A 23686-nucleotide genomic window follows, 5' to 3' on the forward strand; every position below is an offset into this window, starting at 1 on the left:
GAGTCTCGGGATCGGATTCTCTGCCGGTGAAGAGCCGAGGGGGGAATTGGCGTGGCTGGCCTTTTGCTCGATGCTTCGGGCTGCATTCTGCGGGCTGCGCATACCTAGCTGCACAACACGGGGCCAACTCCATCGCAACAGCGCGATAAAAGTCGTGGTGGAAGAGGAAGAAGAGAAGGAGGTCGTGAGCACGAGGAGCGAAGACGAGAAAGGTGCGGAAGAACGGGAGTGGAAGAAGGGCAGAGGGAAGGATGGGTCTAGAGACGGCTCAGGGAGTCGGTGGAGGGGCCAAAAAGGATATTCGTCGTAATTAAGTCCCTCCGCTTCTTGAACGCACGTTCCTGCAGCGAGACGAGGACACGGTGGTGGAGAACAGGGCGGGAGGTCAGGAGAGGCAAGAAGGACGAAGGAGAAGGAACGTGCACGGATCTCTGTTCTCGAATGGAGGAAGGAACGAGGAGGAACCTGGGGCAGGAGAGAAAAAAGGAGGCACGACGATCGGGCAATAAATAATATAGGAGAAAAAGGCGATCGCCTGCAACATTCTGCTCAAATGTTAAATAGGTATCAATTTAACGCCGACCAATAGCGGAGAAGGTGGGCGGGACCAGGTGGAACAGGATTGGACACTGGCGTCGTGGTAGGCGATGCCGAACGTCGGGACGCCGGGTTGTGGCTCGAGTCGCCGCAGAAGCAGGTAGGGATGGACCATCTGGTCTCTCTGGTTCCCTCACAACGTCCCGTCTCTCTCGTCGCGACCGACCTGGATTCACGTCCCAACTCACCACGGACCGAGTTCCGTGCGGAAAACACAGCCCTTCCGAGCACCACGTGAGCTGCTCAGCTTTCTGCCTCCGCCTAGTGTGCACACCATCGCGTCCCCTGTATTTTCCCCCAGTAAATCCGCCGATTGACACCTCTTTGCCCTTTGACTTTGGACAAAGACGCTTTCGTGAGTCTAACCTGTGACCTGTCGACCAAGAGTGCCGAAGATCAAAGGTCCAAGTTATCGCGAGAGTATTTGCTCCGATGGAACTGACCTGGTGATTCGGTTTTGGTTTCTTATCGACGGAAGAGTGAACAGAAAGTGAACAAACAGTAACAAGTGTCCTAGACTGTCCTCCGAAGTGTCCTTGTGTACGGTTGCCTGTCCGTGGATGGAGACAGTTGAGCGTTATCAGTGTCCTTTGAGTGAGGGTTTCGACCTGCGTAATATTCGAACTCTACGCGAACAACATGGCCGTCAGGCTAATAGGAGTACACGGTACCCCAAACTCGGACGGAGACGCACCTACACTATCGATCTAACCCGTACAAGTGACCAAGTCTGTAAAATCTTCTAATCCACTTTAGACTCGAAAGACAGACCTAAAATTCCTCATAAACTACCTCTAAGTCCCAAATCTCGAAGTTCGACATCGGAAATTAAAGCGACAGAGGCGCAGGATGAATATTCGAGGCAACGTCCCGTGAACGATCATCGCCAAAGACCACGAGCATTCTAGAAAGGATCGCAATCGGTTGATCGGTTCATCATGTCGGTTCACGGCGACAGCGACGTGGACGCGACGGAGGAGATTAACGTGGACGACTCGGACTCCGGAAGTTGCAGTCCGCGGAACTATAGCAGCGACAATCGTCGCTTGGATCATTCGGAGTATTCGAATTCGCCGCCGCCGAGTCAGACCAGCTCGAGGACGTTGCAGAACGAGTCCCCACGAAGTCATCCGTTCAGTATAAGCCGCCTGTTAGGCGAAAATCGGTCGCAGAACCCGAAGAGTCCTTCGTCGGAGGATCTGGACAGTGACAAGGAAAGAAAATGGTCTTGGGAAGAGGGTAACAACAACGGTGGCTCGTCGATGACCTTAGACGATGGCAGGAGGTCCTGGGGCCACGAGATCGAGGAGAAGCTGTCGGAGAAGGACGACGACGACACCGGAAGTACGCCGGAAACGCAGACCAATTCCACGTCGTCGGTCCACTGCACCAGCGCGGCTGATTTATTGGCACCGTTCAGGCTTTTCCCGACCGGATCCGGCCTGATATACACCGGCGGAGGCGTAATAAGAGTTCCTGCGCATCGACCACCCGGTGCTAATGGGACTGCAACGGGTGCACTGCCGGCACAGGCGTTGATACCACCATGGAGTTTACAAGCTCTTCAGCACAGTCAACAACAAGCGGCGGCGGCTGGTCTTCACAGGGCCAGTTTGCTGGCCAACCTGGCCGCACATCCGCTCCAGGGACACCCACACCTTAAGGACAGGCTGGCAGGTAAGACACAGTAAGGTACACGTTGACGCGTTCCACGCGAGGAATTTAGGATTCCCTATGGGGTCTCGGAGATTATAGAGACGTGGCTGGTACAAATTAGACTGGTACCTACTTAATTTTTATTAAGTTTATTGATTGACTAAAGATTTATTTCGAATGGTGATTATTGGATTGTATAGGGTATATCGGTGGTTTTGATTTTTATTGATTTATTTTTGCTATTGTCGAATTCAGTAGTTGCTCGCGGTACTTATCGTTAGGAGGAGAAATGTCATATGTGAGGATTTAAAATAATTTTTGTTTCATTAGTTCCATTGCAAGGCACATAATTTATCTTTAAATCAAATTTTACGTCTTAAAGAAATTTGTTGTCAATGGTTATTATTAGTAGAATTTATGAAAAGATTGGATATGGGGTATGACTATTGCTTTGATATTCGTTAATTATTTTTGGAATTGTCATATTTATATTTTTAAGAAAGTTAGGTAATTTCACCGACTGCTAATGAGAAGAATTAATTGACCAAAAATTTAACAATATCTCGAAAATGAAAATACGTTTTTCCTTATTATCACAGCTATAATGCGAATTTAAAAATTTTACATTGTTTTCGTTTTTTCTTATAAAAATTTCTTAAAATTTCTCGCGTTATAGAAATTGCTACTGTATTAATTAACTTTATGAATTTTTTTTTAAATTAGAAGTGGTAGTTACACAAGCAAATTTTCCGATTGGGAGTATAATTTTAGATTCTTATTTACTGACATCATCTAATATAGCGTGAAAGATTAGTTTTTATTTCCGAGATCATTTTCTCCGCAGTAGCTAATCATGCCTAAACAAATTATATAAAGGCTATAAATCGTTCAGCCTAGGAATAAAACTGGGGTAATTAAACGGGACAAAGAAAAGAACACGTGTTATCTGTTACTTAACATTTGTCTCGATCCTTAATTAGCTTGTAGACGTCTTCCAAACGTGTTAACTTCATTTTCTTCCTTTTGAACCCGGTATGTTATGCTTCCTATCAGTTTATGTCATTTAATCTGAAACTTGAACGACGGAAACAAGCTCGACATTTTACCACGCTCGGAACAAACAAGGAAAGCGGTAGTGGTCCATAAAACGAGTAATACGATTAAATTTTATCTTACATAAATATCGCTGCTTCGTATTAACGTTAACAACCATACTAATATTCCGTTTATCGATATAACATCGATATTCCTCGATGCATCCTTTGCATAAATTGCTCAGTGCATCCACATTGCTATTTACAAAACTATATAAATCTCACTTTGCATATATATATATGCGATATTCGTAAAATTGTAGTAAAATCGGTACGTAGATGATTCTACGCGTAAAACTTAACCAGAAATCTAGAACAACATTTTTTTGTACGAGGTTCCATTTTCGAGAAAATCGAATTTGAAATTTCGGGGGGTGTTCAGTTCACGTTTCGATAATTCGATGTGGAAAAATTTGGAAATTATTGAAATAAATTAGATATTAGAGGTTATAGTTTGTTATTCGTTAAGTTTATATCCCATTCTGACTAATATTGTTTGCAAATACGAGAAAATCGCGTGTAAAGGCGTCGTTTCTCAAAAACGAAGCCTCATTCGTAAAAACTTTATTCTACATTTTCGACTCAATTTTATGCGAAGAATCACCTTCTTATCGGTTTTACCATAATTCACATGGAATACTTCGAATACATGGAATACTTCGATTTCCAGCAAAACGATCTAAAAGCGGAAGCATGTCACGGGTGAGATTAAATCTCGTTTCATTGTATAAATGTCAGCAATTCTGTATTATATTGTACCCTAAAATGGTACTCGTTTAATTCCCGTTTCGTCCATTATTTTTATCAGCGATTAATTTTCGTCCTCTTCTTGATTTCTCGGTATCTGGACATCGTGTTACGTCCTTGTAACCTTAATGGTGGTTATTAAATTTCGACGTTACGATAGTCACGAAATTGTGGGCCATTATTCGGTGAACGAGGAGGAATGCCATTTTCAGTACTGGACCTTGATTCTTCTTCGTCAACCGCATTTTTTCATTCCAAAAATCGTGTTATTATTCTCTATTTGCGTCAGTCACATGTATTTACCACGATACAAGAGAGAAATGACTTTTTTCGATAGGTGATCGTGGAAGAGATTACATCGGAGATGTCAATGCGTGCAATGACGATTTCTGTCGCGAATGAATCATTTCGACGTTGACTTCGAGGGTTGTCCTGTGATGACTATGGAGTTAAATAAATGTGACGGGTTAAAAATGGCGGTTCCTCTTGTGTTTTACGTGGCCTCTACTGTTTCTTCATTTATTTATGTAGGCAATTATATGTATATTATTGGTAGATACGAGCTTCCGTAATTGGAGTGGGGAGAGCAATGTGTGTATATATATATATGAAGATTTTTGGCAATAAGTCAGTACTCAGTCCTCGTTAGCTGAGTTAGTTGCGTTAGTTGCAAATAGAACAAGGTATATAGAACGTTTGTACAATAAGAACCACATTGTTAGTAATAAATTATTAGAGTAGTATAGGTAAAAATACAGTGTCATTTAATTCCAACAATTTATTTATTTATTTTTATTTTTCATTTATTATGTATTTATATTTTCGATGGTAAGAATATTTTGAGAAGCTATGTTAAATGAAGTAAGCAGAAAGAAATTGATTAATGTAAAAGCAATTTTTCCCTTTAAATAACTGCGGGAGATAGGTCAAGATAAAAGTAGATACTTTTTTATCTTTTTTTTTTTAAATATTCCGTTTTCCTATCTTTCTTTCTTTAAATATTCTTTACGCTGAATCATTCCTCATTTTTTATAATTCAACGGTATTTAGAATTCTACATTAATTCGGAGAGAAAATTAGATGAGATAACTATCTACAGCTTCCGAAAATTTATCTTTTAAACCTTTAAGTGATTTACTCCTAATGAAAGCAGAGTAAGTGCACAATGCCATAAAATTGAAATAAATTATACCAATATAAAAAATTTCTTTAGCTGTTCCTTTATTTATTAAATTTACCGAATTAAAAATTCGAGTAATTCTCAAATAAGAACAATTCTTTATTTAATTACAAAAAATGGTCAAATACAAATATTAAGTATAAATCTAATTAATTTCTCGCAATCACATGCTCACACCTATTTTCACTATTACAACTGAATTACAACTGACCTGTACCCAATTTCTCTGGTTTGTTCTTTCTACTTTCATACATTACATGAATATACACAATTTACACACACCTCAATCATTATACTCATACTCATTTATCACGATAATCTGAATTCATTAGATATTGTCATCTCATGCATACTTGCCCCACTCATCCCTTTCTTACAGACAGACAGCTCCTTTATTATATCAATACGTATATATTCAAAATCTATGTTAACCATTAACAAAACACTCTGTTACAAATCTATAATCCATATTTACATAAGCCTTGATGCAGAGCGTATCTTGCCTCAGAGAAATCTCACGGAAGACACTGTTCCTATAAATAAGACTGATAAATGAGCTTTATTTCGTTTAATAAATCAAGACGTATTTCGAGCAAGACGATTATAAGCGGTTCCCAAGCAGCTAGACGTTGAAGCATCACGAACGGATGTTCGAATATGCCAGGTTCCCACGAATATACCACTCGGGTCTGTTCTCTTCCTATTTCGATATTTCCTTAAAAATAGAAACGGACATCTTTCCGTGTATAATTCAGTGCTCTCTCTAATTTTATTTTTTACTCGCGGCTGCTCTTTCCGTCCAGACGATTCAAGCTTCTTGGACCCAATTCCGTATCTCTGCTCTATTTCCAATCCGACCACGCGGACGGTCAAGCGATACAGAAACGCAGTGGGTAAAAACGAATGTAAAATTCGCTCGTTATCAACTAATTAGTTAAAAATAACCAAATTACCAGCGACTCGCGTTATCTCGCCTCTACCTTGCAGCCTATTCGCATAAAACAAACGACTCGCGCGAATTACATGCCTGACCGATCGCCTGGACAGGAAGTGCAACATATATCTGGTCGCATTAAGCTGGTATTTTAATGCATAGAAAGCTTAGATATTGGATTTTCTTTTAATATCAGCTTTTTAGTTTCATCATTGTGGGACGATGAAAATAATTTTAGTATTTAACGCTAGGATCATTGCTCTGGAGTACATAGATGAATATACTGTATATAAATTATAGCAATTATGGTAATGCGATGAATATAAGTAGATGTATATATGATCAAGTTTTCATTTGAATAAATTATTAATTTTGTTGAAGACTGAAATATTTTTTCGGTGATTACGAAAATGAAATATTTTGATAGGTTTGGTAGGTCTACTGTTATTGTTCGTCAACGAGGTATCAATTGGTGAAAAATAAAATTGATGCACTGCATTTTTTCTTCTTAATTTAATACTACAATTTTAGAAAATTTCAAGTTCTTAGATCGCGTAGGAAAATTTAAATTCGAGATATTTTATGATTAGGAGATTTCCAAATGTCCTTTATTTTATTTGCAACATTTTATTACAAATAAGTGATAAAATAATAAATAGATATACATGATCAAGTTCCTATGTAGGAATAGATACTTTACATGCTGAGATAAAAATTCCAATATTTCACGTATAGCTATTTTTAACATAATTACCTTAATAGTATATTAAGTTGACATCAATTTCGTCGAAAAAGGAAATACTTTTTCCCCCGATTGCGAGATGTCAATTGGTGAAAAATAAAATTGATGGACTGCATTTTTTATTCTTGATTTGTTACTTCAATTTTAGAAAATTTTAAGTTTTTAGATCATGCAGGAAAATTTCAAATTTTAGATATCTTATGATTAGGAAATTTCCAAACATTTTTTATTTTATCTGCAATCCTTATAGAATCATAGTTGATCTCTACAAATCAACATTTTATTAGAAATAAGTAGTAAAATAATAAATAGACATATATGATCAAGTTTTACTTTTCATGCTGAAATAAAAATTCCAATATTAAATTTCAATATTAAATTAACATCAGTTTTGTCGAAAAGGGAAATATTTCTTCCCCAATTACAAAAATTAATTATTTCAACCAAGTGGTTCTAGTAGTTTTACAATTAAAGTTGTTCAATAAAATATCAACTCGGCTACCTATTCTTCCTATTCTTAACTTGGATATCAAAATTTCACAAAATTTCAGATTCTCCAAGAAAATTTCAAATTTTCCAAGTGTCCTCTATTTACCTCCAATCCCAATATAATCGTGGTACATTTTACTAATTGACTCTCACAGAAACAGATAACTCATCGGTGTGATAAATTAACCACCATCGTGAAATCCTCATTCGTCCCTGCACTTGTCCAAATTACACGCATCATCGATAAAGAAACTTTACATGATGGAAGCACTCAGGAAAATTCCGTGTCATAATTAATTCCGATGGCAAGCAGATCCGAGAAAAGCGTCGAATCGAGTGTCCAAAAGCGGTGACGGGATCGAGAGACACGGTAATCGTAGATCGCGAACTCAGATCCGCGATATTTCTCTAATCAAGCTCGTGTATCTTTAGATCACCATCTGATCGACCGTAGGTGGCTCGTCGTCGTTAGGATGACAGTTCGCGATGCCGCGTGTAGTCGATATCAATTATGAACGATGGCTTGGAAATTACTCAATCGAGCCGTCGTCAGCATCGCTCGTAGCCGAATCGTCGCGGAGACGTTCTCGTATGCAAAATACCCGCGCACGAAGCAACCTCGTGCCTGGTGTGAGACGTAGAGGAGCATGGCGTGTGTATACGTGTACCCGCGGTCGCTATGACATTTTAATGGCGTGCAGACAAGTTGAAGTCTTCACGTTCCTCCGAACTCGCTCGATAAACCCTCGCGGTTCCTTTTTCTCGCTTTCTCGGCCGGACCCGTGACTTCGCTGAAAGGTAACGCGCCACGGAAACCAGTCCTCGAGCAACGAACCGTTGCCTTTTATCTAACGACCGTTTCCGCTAACGAGACGCGTTAGTTAATTCGAACGCTTCGGACGATAGCGAAGAATCGAGCTGGATGGATGCGTCCTCAGGAGGATGCTGAGTGCCGCAGCCTTCGATCACTTTTCGGGTATCTTTGAAATGAAATGGACCAGGAACGTATTATAGGATTTAGCTGTTGGTCTTATTAATATCGTTTATCGATTCGAGATTTGGATCCAGGAATTTTTAACGAGGTAAATAGGAGAGGTAAATTAGTGAGGTTATGTGGGTAGACGAGTAGATATTTCAGATAAATGGTAATTAAATGGGAGATACGGATGTGTTTAATCTATTGAGGACTGAATTATTCTAGGAAAATCGGTTGGGAATTTGTTTCGAATTTTTTTGATTATCGTTTATCGTTTGAAAATGTGGCTAGGAGAATTTGTAACGAGATAAGCGGAGATATGGCGAGGTTATGTTTAGATAAATTTAAATTAAATCGGAGATAGATGTATATAAAATTAAAGACCGAATTATTTTGGAAAAGTTTGTTTCGAATTTTTTTTTATTATCGTTTATCGTTTGAAGATGTGGCTAGGAGAATTTTTAACGAGATAAGTGAAGATGTGGTGAGGTTATATCTAGATAAATTTAAATTAAATGGGAGATAAATGTATATTAAATCAATTAAAGACTGAATTATTTTGGAAAAGTTTCTTACGAATTTTTTTATTCAATTTGAGTTAAGAATTATATATTCGGGTATACGAGTGCGATTTTTCAGCCTTATTTTTTTAAATCACAAATTTGTTCGGTTTTGATAGGTTAGGAATTTTAGCGGTATAAGCTTCAAACTCTTAAACTCGAAGCTTCTTTTAGACTTCAAATCTCTAGTTTCCAATATTCTGTACATTATTCCACAAAATATTATCAATTTTATAAAAGTACATTACGTTTGAATTTATATTAAGTTCCACAAATGTCAATTCCCTAAAAATACATCACTTCCGAATTTTCTTCAGCTTTCCCTCATTCTCTTAACTTTCTTAACAATTTCGAACGATGAAAGAGAAATGTACGTATTATCAGAGGTGCCGTGTTTTTCTTATTATCGCCGAAACTGTCAATTTTGAAGGGGAATAACGGTAATCCCAGAACAATTTACGTTTGTTCGAAAAGCTGTAAGGAAAGACACCTATACTTCACCTTGACAGCTTCGTATTCGGTTGATCTCGAGGCAACGTAACAAGGACGTCGCGAATGCTTATTATTTCGCGATAATTGCGCGCGAAAACCACGGGAATGAACGTTGAAACGCGAGTACACGTGCAAAATACCCGATCAACCTTTGCGGCCGAATTTTTAATGCCGACTTCTTCGTGCGAGTAATGAGAAGCTGCAATTACTTTTCGTGACGTAGAACACGCGTGTGGATAAACGTTAAAAAACAGAAATTCCTTTCCCCCTTTGTGATATATTTTATTCATTTAAAATGCGTTGATATAACGCGTGTTAGATCGTAGTACTACAACAAGGAGCATATAATTAACACTCTTGTGTTAATTAATAATCAATACTAATTAATAAAATAATAATAAAATAAAATAATTAATACTCTTGCAATGGATGAAATGTATAAATTATAAATCGAATATTTAATAACTAAAATAATCAATCAATATTTTTAGTTTTTAATATCTACAGTTTTAACAGATCTAGAATTGATCACAAAAGTATTTAGACATTAGACAGTAGACATTAGAAGTATTTCACCATTGTCGTGAATATTGTACTGTAAGTAGGATATTAACCCTGTATGTCACGTGACTGGAAAACGATGTATTCGCAAATTCATATTTATATGTACTAAATTGTATTTTATTTATTGATCGCTATATTATTCCATTTTATCATTAATAATATTGCACTCCTACCAAATGCACTGTTTATGACAATTATACCTCTATTTCTATTTCTCAAACGAAATTGAAAAATCCCCAAGATTAACATTACAAGGAATTCCAATTAATTATATTTTAGCATAACGTGGTATAACATTCGTTATACGTTATACGTTATACGTGATCATAAATATCCAATTATTATAAATTCGTATACCCATAAAAATATTTCTCAATTTACATTCATCTGTTATCAGCTGGTATAATATTTTTTTCAATTTGTAATTATATTCATCGTTCATTAATCATTTTCCATGGTTAAAAAGGTCCGATACACCCTATATATAACGCGAAAAGCACGAATCGTGTAATAAATCGCGTGTATGAATATTCAGTGTCACGTTCGACGAGTTTACCTGGACTGCGGTTTCCACCTTTCCGTAGTCCTTGAGACCACAGAGGAAAGTGTCACGATGCGAATATTCGTTTCGAACAGTCGTATGCCTTAAATAACAAGGAATGGAACAATGTAATCTCGGTGATCGTGGGTATCGAACGGTGTCGATCGAGGATTTCTCTCCTACAACGTGGGAACGAAATTATTCCCCCGATCGCTCGAGATCCCGGGCTGTCGTCAGGATCTAACGGAACAAACGTGATCGTACAATTAACGTCTATTAGCATAACTATACTGGGTGGAAGGTTATTTAGCCTGGACCTTGATCTATCGTGATTCCTTGTGAATATCGGATTGAAATGGGTTCTTGAACGCTGTTCTTTGGTCACGCGTCGCTGATGGTTCTTGAGGCGTGTTGTTGGACGTAAACGTGGTTACCATTTTCGAAAGATTGGCATAATATCAATTATTCGAGTGGCTTCTATTGTAACAAACGTGGGAATATACATTGGTAATTATTAGTGATATTTCAAATATGATAATCGAAGTGTTCTATTGTAATTTGTGGTAAACAGGGTTCTAAAACTGAAGAAGGCTAGATTTCTTGAGACTAATTAAATTGTTAAGTTTCGTTGTTGATATTGAAGACTATAGAGAAATGGTCAATTTTGGTTATTCGTTATAACCAGATTATCATTTATGTTGTATATAAATTACACGGTTCTTTAATCCCTTGAGTCTAATTAGGGGCGCCATTTTATCGTTACTTAGTGAAATATTCAAGAATTATTCGACGCGAAAGGGTTAGAGATAGGTACATTGTATGGGAATATTTTAATTTTAAAACGACACAAACCCGAAAATGAAAATCTCTTTAATGTCTTCAGCCTCAAGGGGTTACCTAAACATTCACTATTCACCTATTATCATCCTGATCAAAATGGTATAAACAAGCCAATCGCAATATTTACCAATAAAAACAAAAAAGTCATTTACCTGCCGTCACACGAAATCAGGCCCAAAATTAAATGGTGTTAAAGAGTTATAACGCAAAGAAATAGTAGCGAAAGGTTAGAACTGACCTGTCTGTTTAGGGCCACGCAGGTCACAAAACGTCTCCAGAAAACGGGAGACAAAAGACACGCGCTGACAAATGGCAAAACGCAGGAGAAGGGATCGCCTACACATCGCTAGTATGTAGAGTTTATTTTATTATTTAGTTTTTACTACAACAAATGGTAAATCTCTTATAATCCTTCTGAAACCCTCAACCATTAGAGCATTCATCGATCACAAACGAACCCGTTCGTCTTGAAAATCCCCTAATTTTTCGTACATATTTAAAAAGAAATGCTACTCTGTCCATGTCCTTGAGAAGATGTATAACATTATGTTCGAATAGCCAGCTGTTTCTCACGTAACGGTTACAAAGAAGCTATCACCTAAAACGTGTTCCTCATCCCCTTGGAGTGCAACGGCTAGCCTCCTTCTGGCTCTTGACATTTCAGCCCTTAATTCCACATTAGGTTCACGGTTACGGGAAATTTCAGGCGTCCAAAATGTTTTCGGGCAATTATCGTAAAAGTTGTTCTATAAAATTTCAGGCCGGATTATACGGAGCCAGGCAGGCTGTTCGGTGGTTAGCTGGCCGCACGAGGCAATTTACGTTCAGAGAAACAATCTTGCCGATTTGACAGGATGGTTTCTCTAATTGTAAGCCAAAAACTTCTCGACCCTGCGGGCAACGGGTGTGTAAAAGCCGAACGCTGCCGGGCGCCGGTGTGTAGAAACAGGACCGTATAAATGCAACTTGTGTATCGAGGTGAAATTTCACTTTATCTCCACGATCGTTCCCTGTCCTTCGGCCTCTTTTTACTCGGAATTTCGTTACCTTTCGTCGGCCGGCTTTTACGGAAATTTCGTGTTCCCGAAACTGGTACGCCGATCCAAGCGAGTTTTGGTAATCGCGTATCTCTGCCGATTTGAACAGACCAGGCGACGGAACCAGATGTTCCTTACGCTGTCGGCTTTGCGTCGGGACCATGGGTCTTGGACGTTGCTCATCGATGGATGATGGACAGTTGATCGGGTGTGAATGCAGGAACGAATATTCTTAGTCATTTGTGTGGTTTTTGCAAGGTCAATTTGCATGAAGGATTAGGTGTGGATGCTTTCGCAAATTTGTGACTAATTGAACGTTGGAAGATTCATTGACCATGGAGTTAGGTATGGGTGTTTTTTGAAATTTTCGATTATTATTCGATGATTGTCGAATAGATTTGGATTTAGATTTAGATAGGATGTTTCTTATGATTTTTAGAAATCTGTGGGCAATGTTAGAAGGTTAATTGGATATAGCTACAGGTAGGGATGTTCTCGAACATTTTAGTTACTTTGACAGTTAATTGGATGTAAATTTCGATGTGGATATTTCTGAAAATGTTTGAGTAACTATTATTCCATGAATTTTACACAATTAATTGGGCATAGATTTAGACATGTTTCTAAGATTTTCAGGATTGGCGAATAATTGTCAGTTTAATTGAATATAGATATGAACGTTGGCTCACAGGTAATATTTATTGGATGCTAATTGGAAAATTTATGTCTTCGAAGATTCGTAGGTAAAATGTTGGAAAATAGGTGTGAGCATGTGATTGCGAGAAATTAATTAGATTTATACTTAATATTTGTGTTTGATCATTTTTCGTAATTAAATAAAGAATTGTTCTTATTATTATCGATATTTCATCCACCACTAACAGTATCGAGTTCTACAGTTAAAATTCAGTAACAATTCCGACCGAGATATTACTCTTCGAATTTCCACGCTTTCAGGCATCAAGGTGCAACGGAAATGCGTGGAATTACTCGTTGAAGCATTAAACCAAAAGATATTAATCCCGGATTTCATTACCTCCTAGCCAAACGCAATTATTCCTACGATGTTTCCCGTAAGTTCTAATTTCTGCTAATAACTCCGTTCCGCAGGTGTTGCAGAAGTTGTTTAGCTCTGCGAGATGCCAGCATGGTAATTTGCTCGATCAGGAAATAAGCATGTAAATCGAGTTCTAATAGAAATAGCAAATCGCGATAATAAACGTGGAATAAATTCGTGAGTAATGGAATAACGAAAAAATTCTCGGGGCCGTCCGAATTCTGTTGATTAAATAAAATAAATAATCGTTAATTAAATAGGCAACGACGAAACAGGGTTATTCTCGCGCGGGAAATATGAATAAATTTATAAGATGTCGAAAAATCCGACGGTGAATTTAAGCCGGCGAGGATTGGTGTTGTTAATAAAGTATCGACGTAATGTAAGAAGCATCTATTCTTAACCCCACTACGGTCTTCGGTTTCATTATACATTTAAGAAGTTCCCACCATACATACGAATTCCATTTTCGAATTAAATTATAACAAACGGTATAAACCGAGAGATAGAGGAATTGCTATAATTTATTCCGGAAAAAACGACGGGCTATAAATAAATTAAAAAAATGGTAAATATGTCTCGGGTTTAAATAAAATGGGGTTGAAAAATGGAAACTTGAGGCGCTGAAGAAATGGTTCAATCATTTTTAATGATCTCCTTTTAAAGAAAGAAAAGAAAAGAAAAAATAAATTTATTGTAACACCCAAGAAATAATTAAAACATTCCAAAAATGAAAACTTGAATAAAAAATTATTCAATCTTAATTCAATCTCATCGAAATAAAAATAAATAAAATAGAGAATTTTTAAGCAAAAGACGCGTAAAGATAAGATAAAAAATAAATTTGAAAGAAATTCATGCAACTGCATTCGGTCTAATTTAATTTAATGGAAATTAATTAGCGCAATTAAAAGGAAAGAGGATAAACATCTTATCGAAGGTTTTTGATCGAATTCACAAGTAACAAGGGTTGGCATTTAATTCTCGTGCAATCAAACTACGCGCATACGTACGTCACTGAGTTACACGGAATAAGATAAATCGCATGTTGCCCGCGAGTTTTCAAAGTGGATGTTTTGAGCCACGTCAGGTGTGACTGCACCTTCGGCGTTGGCCGACTCGTGGCCATAAAAGGTGCAACAATTTGGTTCTCGCGGGCAAAAAGCCGAACCGAGTTTGGGGCACAGTGGCATGTAGGGTGAAATTGTTGCCACCTGCGTGGACTCGGGTAAAAAGGATCGTCTTAAACAGATATATTTTTTTTCTATTGCCTGAAAATTTACCGGAAATCTCGTTTTTCTTTAGCTTTTATTTTGATTCATTGTAGGGGTTAATAGTGTTTAAGATTGAGAGTTTCTTGAATCTCTGTGGAATTTTTGTAGGATCTGTTAGGAATTCTGAAAGTACTTTCGAATGAGAAATCTATTCAAATTTTTCTATTTTCCATTTCTATTTTCTCTATTCAATTTTTCACTTTTCGTTACTTTAAATTGTTAGTTTTTTAGAACAAATTTTTAGAGATCTCTAAAGATTCTTAAAATTTGCCTAATTTCTGTGGATTAGTAATTTTTAAAATTGCTTGACAAATTTTTGTCTTTAGTTTCGCTTTTCTTCGTTCCTCATTTTAACTTATTGTTTTTAAGTTAAAGCTAAGTTTTATAGTAATCTGTAAAGATTTCTGAAAGTTTCAGCGTATCAGATGCTTTTGAATAACTCGAAAAATGTATCAAAAATTTTACTTGACGTTTTCTATTTCGACTCTTAGATTAATATTAAATTTGAGGATTCCGAAACAAAATTTCCTCTAATAAATTTATTCGTCTGAAAAAAAATTTTATGACGAACTACAAAAATTCGTATACACATAAGAAATTCGTTTACTATATTTTATAAAGAATTCTTCGTTTGTTTCTTAAATTAAACATGTTCAAACAATTCTTTTTAATCATTAATTTCTCAAATCGAATTTAATTAATCTAGTTTAACCTAACTAGAATAATTTAAATAATAATTATTAATTTTTCTAAGTGGATATAAAATACCAAATTTTTTGCTTGGATCAAAAATAACGAATTTTAATTAAAAGATTAGCCACAGAATAGTTTTATCCTCGACTAAAGAAATATCGAGTTGATAATGGAAACTGTTGCATGAAGACACGTTAAGTTTCGGTCACAAAAATTTGAATAACCATCGCAAATTCTATATTAGCTTAATTCACGAATCTGATAAGGAACTGGTAGAAAGCCGTCTAAGTATATTGAAATACAAGTTTACGAATGTTGCACAACCAGTTTGTCCCGCGTGATTCCTTGGGCCTGCTGCATTTGGTGTATCATCGTGATGTTGCATGTACATAAACATCGTGTATTTTAGTTTCTTCTTGTAACAGACAGTCGTAATTTTAGATCAAGCTTGCTGCTGTACGATAACACCGAGATACCAAGGTAACTGTAAGACAATGAGGTGATTCAATTCGGAAGTTCTGATAAAGAGCAGGCAACTTCAAGCTTGCGGTTCTTGCAATGCTTTCTGATTAATTACCAGATGAAAAATCTCGAAGAATCTCGAAGAATCTCGATGAAAAGTTAGTCAAAGTTAGTAATGAAATTTTGAAAAATGGTTCGCTTTATCGCACGCTTCTACATCGATTTTACCCTCTTTACCCTTTTTCAGCCACTGTGTCGTAAGAGAGAATTTATGACGACGGAAAAAGAACAGAATTAAATATTAGGTATTGTAGAAAACTGGTTTTATTGTCTTCTTCGTTTAATCGAAGAATATCGGGTCAACGCGACAGGTTTTGAGACACTGAAAACGGACGGAACAATAAGAACAGAATACCACGAACACTAAACTTGGAAAACTAATTTAACTCGGGAAAAGAACGCAAAAATAACGTAACTAAAACACACGGAAACACGCGCTAATTTGACTCTCTCCAACACCGAACGACTCACTCCCGTGTCGGTCACAATTTATTTCTATGAAGACTCTTCAACGCTTTTTCGCTAAGGACTCTGCTTGTGTCGTCAAGGGTCCTGTTTTCATACTTTTCGCGAAGCTCGATGACGTGCCTTCTCCAATCGCTAATTGGCTGATAAGATTCAGCCCATTAGCGATTTGCTCCCCGGGACGGTTACGATTTTGTTGACCTACGTTTCACCTCCCCGTAGAGACCACGCAACTTAGCTTTGCTACCAAAAATAGCCTTTCATAACGGTATCCTTTTCCATTTGCCTTTGGAAAATGTCATGCTGGTCATCCATCGGTTTATAATTTGTTTTTTCTAAAATAAGAAATCGCGAATCGGTCATCGCCATTTTTTCCCAAATGGTATCCTACAATAATATGTAATAATAAATAATAATAACTCAAAAATTGGTATTCTAAAATATACGAATGCACATTCTTGTTAAATCGAGACTTTGTTAACACGAGATAAAAGATTTTTATATAAAATTGTTGAAATATATTCAATTCATACTTCGCGCCTTAGAGAGTTACAACGTGTTGGCAACCCTCGAAACTACCTATATATTATATTGTAAATGTTGGTAGGTCTTAGTGAATACGGTGTACAGTACCCACGTGCAATAGAACTCTAAAAGAATTGATATCAATCGTTATATTTATTAACTTATTTATTTGACGGATAAACACCCTTTATAAAGAAATAATACAGTAAAATAAAAATAATTAAAAAAATAAATGTAAAAATAAAACTAAAAGGAGCTCAATTATGTACATACTTATACAGAGGATACAATGTTCTACATCATAAGTACGCAAAAGGAGACTGCGAAGTACTGCAGTGCTTATAACTAAAGATTTGTAGACTCTAGCAATCTCATTGCCTCAGCCTTAAAACTATCTGAGTTGATAATTGCAATTGAAATTGAAAAACTTTAAATCAGCAGAGTTGGCTAGATTACAAATTCTGTTAAACGGATCAGAAGAATCAAAATATATTATTAAGAACCTGTTTCAACTTCCACCTCCTGATATTACATTAACAAATATCGAATCCACGTTAACACAGACATTAAAGCCCGGTATCCCACAGTATTTTAATTTCGAGTATTAAGAAATTGAATTATTATATGCTCCATTTTAAAAGTAATTTATTACAGCAGTTACATTTATCTAACTCTTTAATTATTTTAACCTCTTAAATTAATTCTCCTAATCCAACTCTCTGACATAATTACTGCTTCAGGAAAAATCTTATCTCTTCCTGTGTATCATGAGAAGTAACAACATACACACGTAGATCTAGCCGGATCTTTTCACTCCAGCTCCCTATCTCGATTAGTCTCTGAACCTCGATTGTCACTCGACTTGGATCCCGACAGAACAACCACCATGGCGCTCTATAATTTTCTTATTTCACGCATCCTTCGCGGAATCGGCGACAAAATCGACAATTACCATTAGGGACCCTAGCTTTTCGTGTTGGACGTCGGCTCGGCGTAGATTTCCTTATTCCGGGAACTGATTCACAGCGATTGGACCTAAAGCACGCGGTAATTTCGACGATTCATTAAAACGATATGCCGAGGAACAGCACAGCTAGACGAGCGTCTTATCTCGCGTTGAAGGATCCTATGCGACGGTCGAAAGCGTTGCTCGCGAGTATGGCTAATGCGGTATTTAACCGTGTGATTCCTCGATCGAGAATTCCTTTTGGACACGGAGTGAAAAATTAATCGAGTCGAATCAGTTTCGTACAACGACACGCGATTCCGAATAGAAAAATTAACAAAGACGAATTAACTTTGTATAACGTCGCGTGTCTTCGAGTAGAAAAATTAACGTAAGCGAATTAACTTTGTATGTCACGTGACTTCGAATAGAAAAATGAACGTAAGCCAATTAACTTTGTATCACATCACGTGACTTCGAATGTATATGGGTATATATATACATGTAGGGTGGACCATGTAACTCTTTTGTTTTCTCCCTTTCGTCACACGTATCAGTGATTATGAAAGTGGCCTAAGTGATATATGTTCCGTTTCGAAATATTAAAAATTCGCGCTTGAAATTATTTACAAGGCCGAAAATTGAATCGTATCAAAGCTGCAAACATAACCTATCGATATATATGATATGGATAATAATTAAAGAGGTAGGATGAAAATAAATAAACAGGTTAGAAGGAATACATATCATCAGCGTTATCAAAAATAGCTGTATATTTCCAATACTAATTGCAAAAATCAGAAATTTAAAACCAGTTATTCCTACCCTATCATTCCCTGTTTTAAACAATTAAATAAAGTCCATAGCCCCGAAATATTGAACAGTACACGCTTAAACAGACTCAAACCCTCTTTCGTCAAATTACATAATCCTGCAATCATCTCGCGATCGTTCAATTCCAATGAAGCACAACGATACATCCAGAAAACACCTGAAACTTCTCGAAAAAAGTAAAAAAGGAAAAAAAAATAATTTCTACTTATGAACTATAACATTCTCCTCATCGAGAAGCAATTGCACACTACCAAAACCTCAAGAAGACCCTCCTTAAAAAGAAAAAACTCGGCAATGTAACCCAAAGAGAATGATTCGGCCTTCGATATCTCCTCTCTCCCTTCTCTCTCCCTCTCTTCCAGGTCGTCACTGTGGGAGTTCCAATTCGGTAGCCGAATATCTGTCCGTGCGGCTACCGGTAGAGTTCGGTCGAAAATTAAAAACGACACACCGGGTCCTCGGCGTGTACGTACACGGACGGAGCGGAATCCGTGCACACGGCTGTTCCCCGAGTTCGATTTCATCGAAGAAGTATGGGGTCCGGGCGTTCGTGGCGGCTGCAACGGCAGCGGGATTCTGGTTTTCAGGTTTCGGTCACGCGATGCCTTTTTTCTCTGTTCCCGGTACCCGGTTATCTTCGGCCCGAGGCGATCCCGCCGTCCATTTTACTCTCTTTTAGCTCGGTGTCCCTTCCACGCGGCCTTCTGCCGCCGATCATCGCCGCGTTTTCTCCGCTTTCGATTGCTCCCCGTCGCGGGATGTCCTCCGGTTCTCCAACTTGTCGCGCAGAAACTGTTTGGCCGTGGAACAGTCGGCAGCTGAGAACTTAGCTGAGGTCACCGCGTCGGACAGGGATGTCTAGCTTCGCGTGGTTAGACAACGGAATCGATCGAGATCTCGGAAGATCTTATTGTTCGAAGGACTTGGGGTCACTGGTCGGTAATGACAGATTTTCAGCATTAGATCTTTAGTCATTTATGAGTTAATTTGCAGTCGAGACTTGTGAATTTGGGTAGTTAGATGAGAGAATTGATAGACGTCTGAGAAGATAAGGGTGTGGCAGGTTAGAGGATTTGCTTTTTAGACATGTATTTACCTGTTCATTTTCAGTCGAAACTTATCAGTTTGAACATTTGTATGGGAGAATTATTAATGAGGATTTGGGAAGATGGGAGTTGGAAAAATTATAAAATTTAATTGATGCAGTCGGAATTTACGTGTTTACACATTTGGATAAGAAAGTTGATAGATATCTGAGATGTTTTGATGTCTAGTTAAATATGTGTAAATTTGAAGGCGAAATTTGTTTGTTTAAACACTTGGATGGTCGAATTATCGACGAAGATTGAAGAAGATTAGAGCTAAGATTATCTAGAATAGAATATAAGAAAATCAGGGAACTTAACCGTTCCCTAAATCCTAATTTAATTTTAATCTTAATCCGACAAGTGACTATTCATGATCAATGATACTAGAATTAATTATACTTAAATCCAATAAACAATAAGGGTCTCATGCGTTTTCATACGCACTTTTAACCTTAAAGAACAATGCAAAATACTATACAAAGTTAAACGATTAAAATTTGTTTAAATATATATCACACTCTGATATTGCAATGTCTGTTGCTGAAAATACCGGGAATAAGGTATATAAAATTCATTTTGCAGTAACGCATTAAAATACACCGTTAAGTTTGAGGGACTCCAATCCCCGTTTGCAACAAGAAAAGTTTTCACCGCGTTCTTATAGAAGAATAAGTTTCAAGACAACAATCCAATGCAATAGTACACAGAAGTCAAGTTTTTCTTTTACAAGACGAGGTACAGTAGTCCTGCATTTGAAGTTTCTTGCGTCAATACGGCTGTAGAATTCTTCGCAACATTGGCCATGGGCCGGAAAAATGTTTCCCAGTATTCGCGTAATTTCTACTCGAGCAACCTGCTTACCTGACGTTATTAGACAAGCATTTCATTTCTTGAATCTCGCTTAACGTGGCAGGTCGTCGACCTGCATGGTATTTCGATTTGCAACATGCTATTTCGAATTATTACAATTTGTATATACGTCATTTATTATATTAAACACATACTAAACGTAATACTTTATTGTGTACATGTATAATTTTATTACAATTTCACAAAGTAATACTCGCAAATCATGCGAATTGTACTCCAATTTTTAAAAAATTATAGTACTTTTAGATTTCAGGGTAACGATTTTAGTAATCATAGTATAGCACTATTACACGCCAATTATGTTTCAACATATTTTCATCTAATTTTCCTCAATTTTCGTTAAGGTGAAGGAACGTAGAAAATTTCAGAAAATTAGCCGACAAAAAATTTCCTTATTATCCCATTTCCGATTATTCTTTATAGCAGTATTACATATCACACGACAAGACCACGACCTATTACCTCACACTAGAAACACGCATGCCTAATTCCTCGAACGATTAATAAGGTTCCTTCTCGCTGCCCTAAGAAGCACGAGGAGCAATCCGGATACACGGAACCGCTAAAGCGGCAATAGAATAAGTACGCGAGGTGTGCCCATGGAGAGCCAGGTCTGGGTTGCCCTAGAAACGATAATTATTCAAACCGGTATTACGTAGTAATTAATCTGGAGGCAGATTAGTGCCGGGCAACGCCACGGTGGGCGTTGACTGATCGAGTTAGCGTTGAGTTAGGGATTTCGCTGCTCGAGCTTGGCAGCCCCCGGAAGGTCGGCTACGCTCGTCCATCATCACCCCGTTTCCACCGTGCACACCCGGCCTCGGAGACCGGAGCGTTACATAATTAACGTGACTTCAGTTTAATTTTGCTGCAGACAATTAGCACGGCGAGCCATTCACCTTGGCTAAAGTCTCAGGACGAGTCCGCTTGCAACCGTGTTTAGACGCTCTCTTGCCACTCAGGGTGACACTTACCACTTCCATCGTCGGATTATTTATCGCGTCTGTTTGCGTTAATACAGCGCTATTTGGAAGAGGTGCTCTGGGGAATTTTGTACCCAGGATTGCTGATTGCAGGTGAGTTACCCTTTTTGCGTTGAATTTTGATCGGGTTGAGTAGAGATGCGTTTGTTCAGTCTCGACAAGTGGTTGATATTTTTGTGATTTAGTTCCGAATATTTTGCGGAATTTTTAGAAATTTGGAGATGAATCTGGTGTTATTCGTTGGATCTAAATATTCTTATGCCTCTGTGTTTAACTTTCTACGATACTATAATCTCTTTTGTACTCAAAAGTTTTGGAATGACATTTTGAAATAATATTTATCTAATATTTTGAAATTTTAGTGCTCTACTAAGTGGAATAATACCTTGAAATTTTGTCGTTCAGTAACGTTTTAATATTTATGACTTTCGTGTAATTTTTTGATTGTTCTTGTACAAAGCTTGAGGACTTCTTCGGTCAGTTTTAAACGATACTCCATAATTTCTGGTACTTTCAGGTTATTTGATACTTGTATTACCAGGTACATTTCATGGTGGATAATGAGCACGAAGAACGATTCTTGGTCGAAGTTTAAGACGATTACTAACTTGTAATTACGTTTAACTATTTTCCTCGTTCTAAACGACACTTGCAGACTTCACGTCCCGTGAAATTGTTTATGCCTTTGAATACTGCTGAAGAAATATCCTAATACGTAACCAACGAACATTCCTATTTATTGCATAATGTATTTAACAAAATGGTCACGCGTTTCTTCGGCACTCAGAAGTACTATTTCAATATTCACCTAAACCTCATCTTAAGATGATTTAATATACTCTTTTCTACTCAAATTCCATTCTTCGTACACAAAAATAATGAGTGTCCTAAAATTGACATTCATTAAGTAATTTTGATAGAAAATACGCGTTTTTAATTACAAGATTATAAATATTGCTCAACAATGAAGGCATATTATGTTTTGGGCTCCATTTTTAATAATCCTGAACTGTCAACTGTTACGCTGTCTTTCGTTTTTCGTTGATAGTACTGTAACACAAATAGCGCGAAATTCAAATCTTTCGAGAATTTTAAGTCAACCTGTGTGTTCGAGTTGTCGAATATATTTAACTAACAAAGTCTTTACAAAATTATAAATATTGCTCAGTGAAGACACGTTGTTCTTTTACGTAGTGCTCCATTTATACTAACCCTGAACTGTCAATGGTCACGCTTTCTTTTTTCGTTGGCAATACTGCAACACAAATGGCGCGAAATTCAAATCTTTCGCGAATTTTGGGCCACCCTATATACCCGAGTTGTCGAATATATTTATCCAACGAAGTCTTCGCGCATTTATACGATACTCAAAAGTACCATTTCGATATGGACCTAAAATTTGTCACGGAACGACCCAACGCAGTCACACCCACTCAGGCCCGATTCTTGAAAACTCGCAAAAGCACTAAGAAATTCCTCTTCTAATAAATTAAAACCGGATCGATGGTCACTCGGGAACGCAGATCGAAGGGGAACCGGTGTTCGCATTCTTCGACCATGAAATATGCGAGAAATCAGGTGAACATCCCTCTCCAACCCCCGTCCCATGGGTACCCAACCGATACCCAAACCGAATTGAAAAAAAGAAAAACAAAAAAGTGGAAAATACACCATGCTATCCTTTAACCACGACGATCGTCGAAGCTCGTCAAAAAAATATGGCAACCCCTAGAATGACGATGCTAGGGCGTATGCAACGCGCGGTTTCCGGCGTATCATTCGCGATTTTTCGACGTCCCTGGAGAAATCGCGGGATTTGCCGGCAGGTCTTCACGAACGTCAGGCTGAATTTCGCTAGACCCCTGCAACCCGTCATAACGAATAGATTATTCGCGCACACGCCGGATCGATCAATGATGTACGCAGATCCGATTCACCTTGGCTTCACACGCGCCCCTTAACAATTCCCGCAGGAGCGGT

The 23686-nt window shown here is 37.7% G+C and overlaps 1 protein-coding gene across 1 annotated transcript in view; it reads left to right on the top strand.

The window, feature by feature from the left end:
• Nucleotides 1-1535: 1535 nt before the first annotated feature.
• C15 (homeobox protein C15) overlaps nucleotides 1536-23686 on the top strand; it is a 76663-nt gene continuing 54512 nt past the window's right edge. Inside the window, exon 1 of the mRNA XM_017903580.1 lies at nucleotides 1536-2274. Coding sequence (XP_017759069.1) covers nucleotides 1536-2274 — 739 coding nt within the window. The remainder of the gene's footprint in view (nucleotides 2275-23686) is intronic.

Source organism: Eufriesea mexicana, unplaced genomic scaffold (assembly GCF_001483705.2).
Source record: "Eufriesea mexicana isolate 0111107269 unplaced genomic scaffold, ASM148370v2 scaffold2421, whole genome shotgun sequence".
NCBI lineage: Eukaryota > Metazoa > Arthropoda > Insecta > Hymenoptera > Apidae > Eufriesea > Eufriesea mexicana.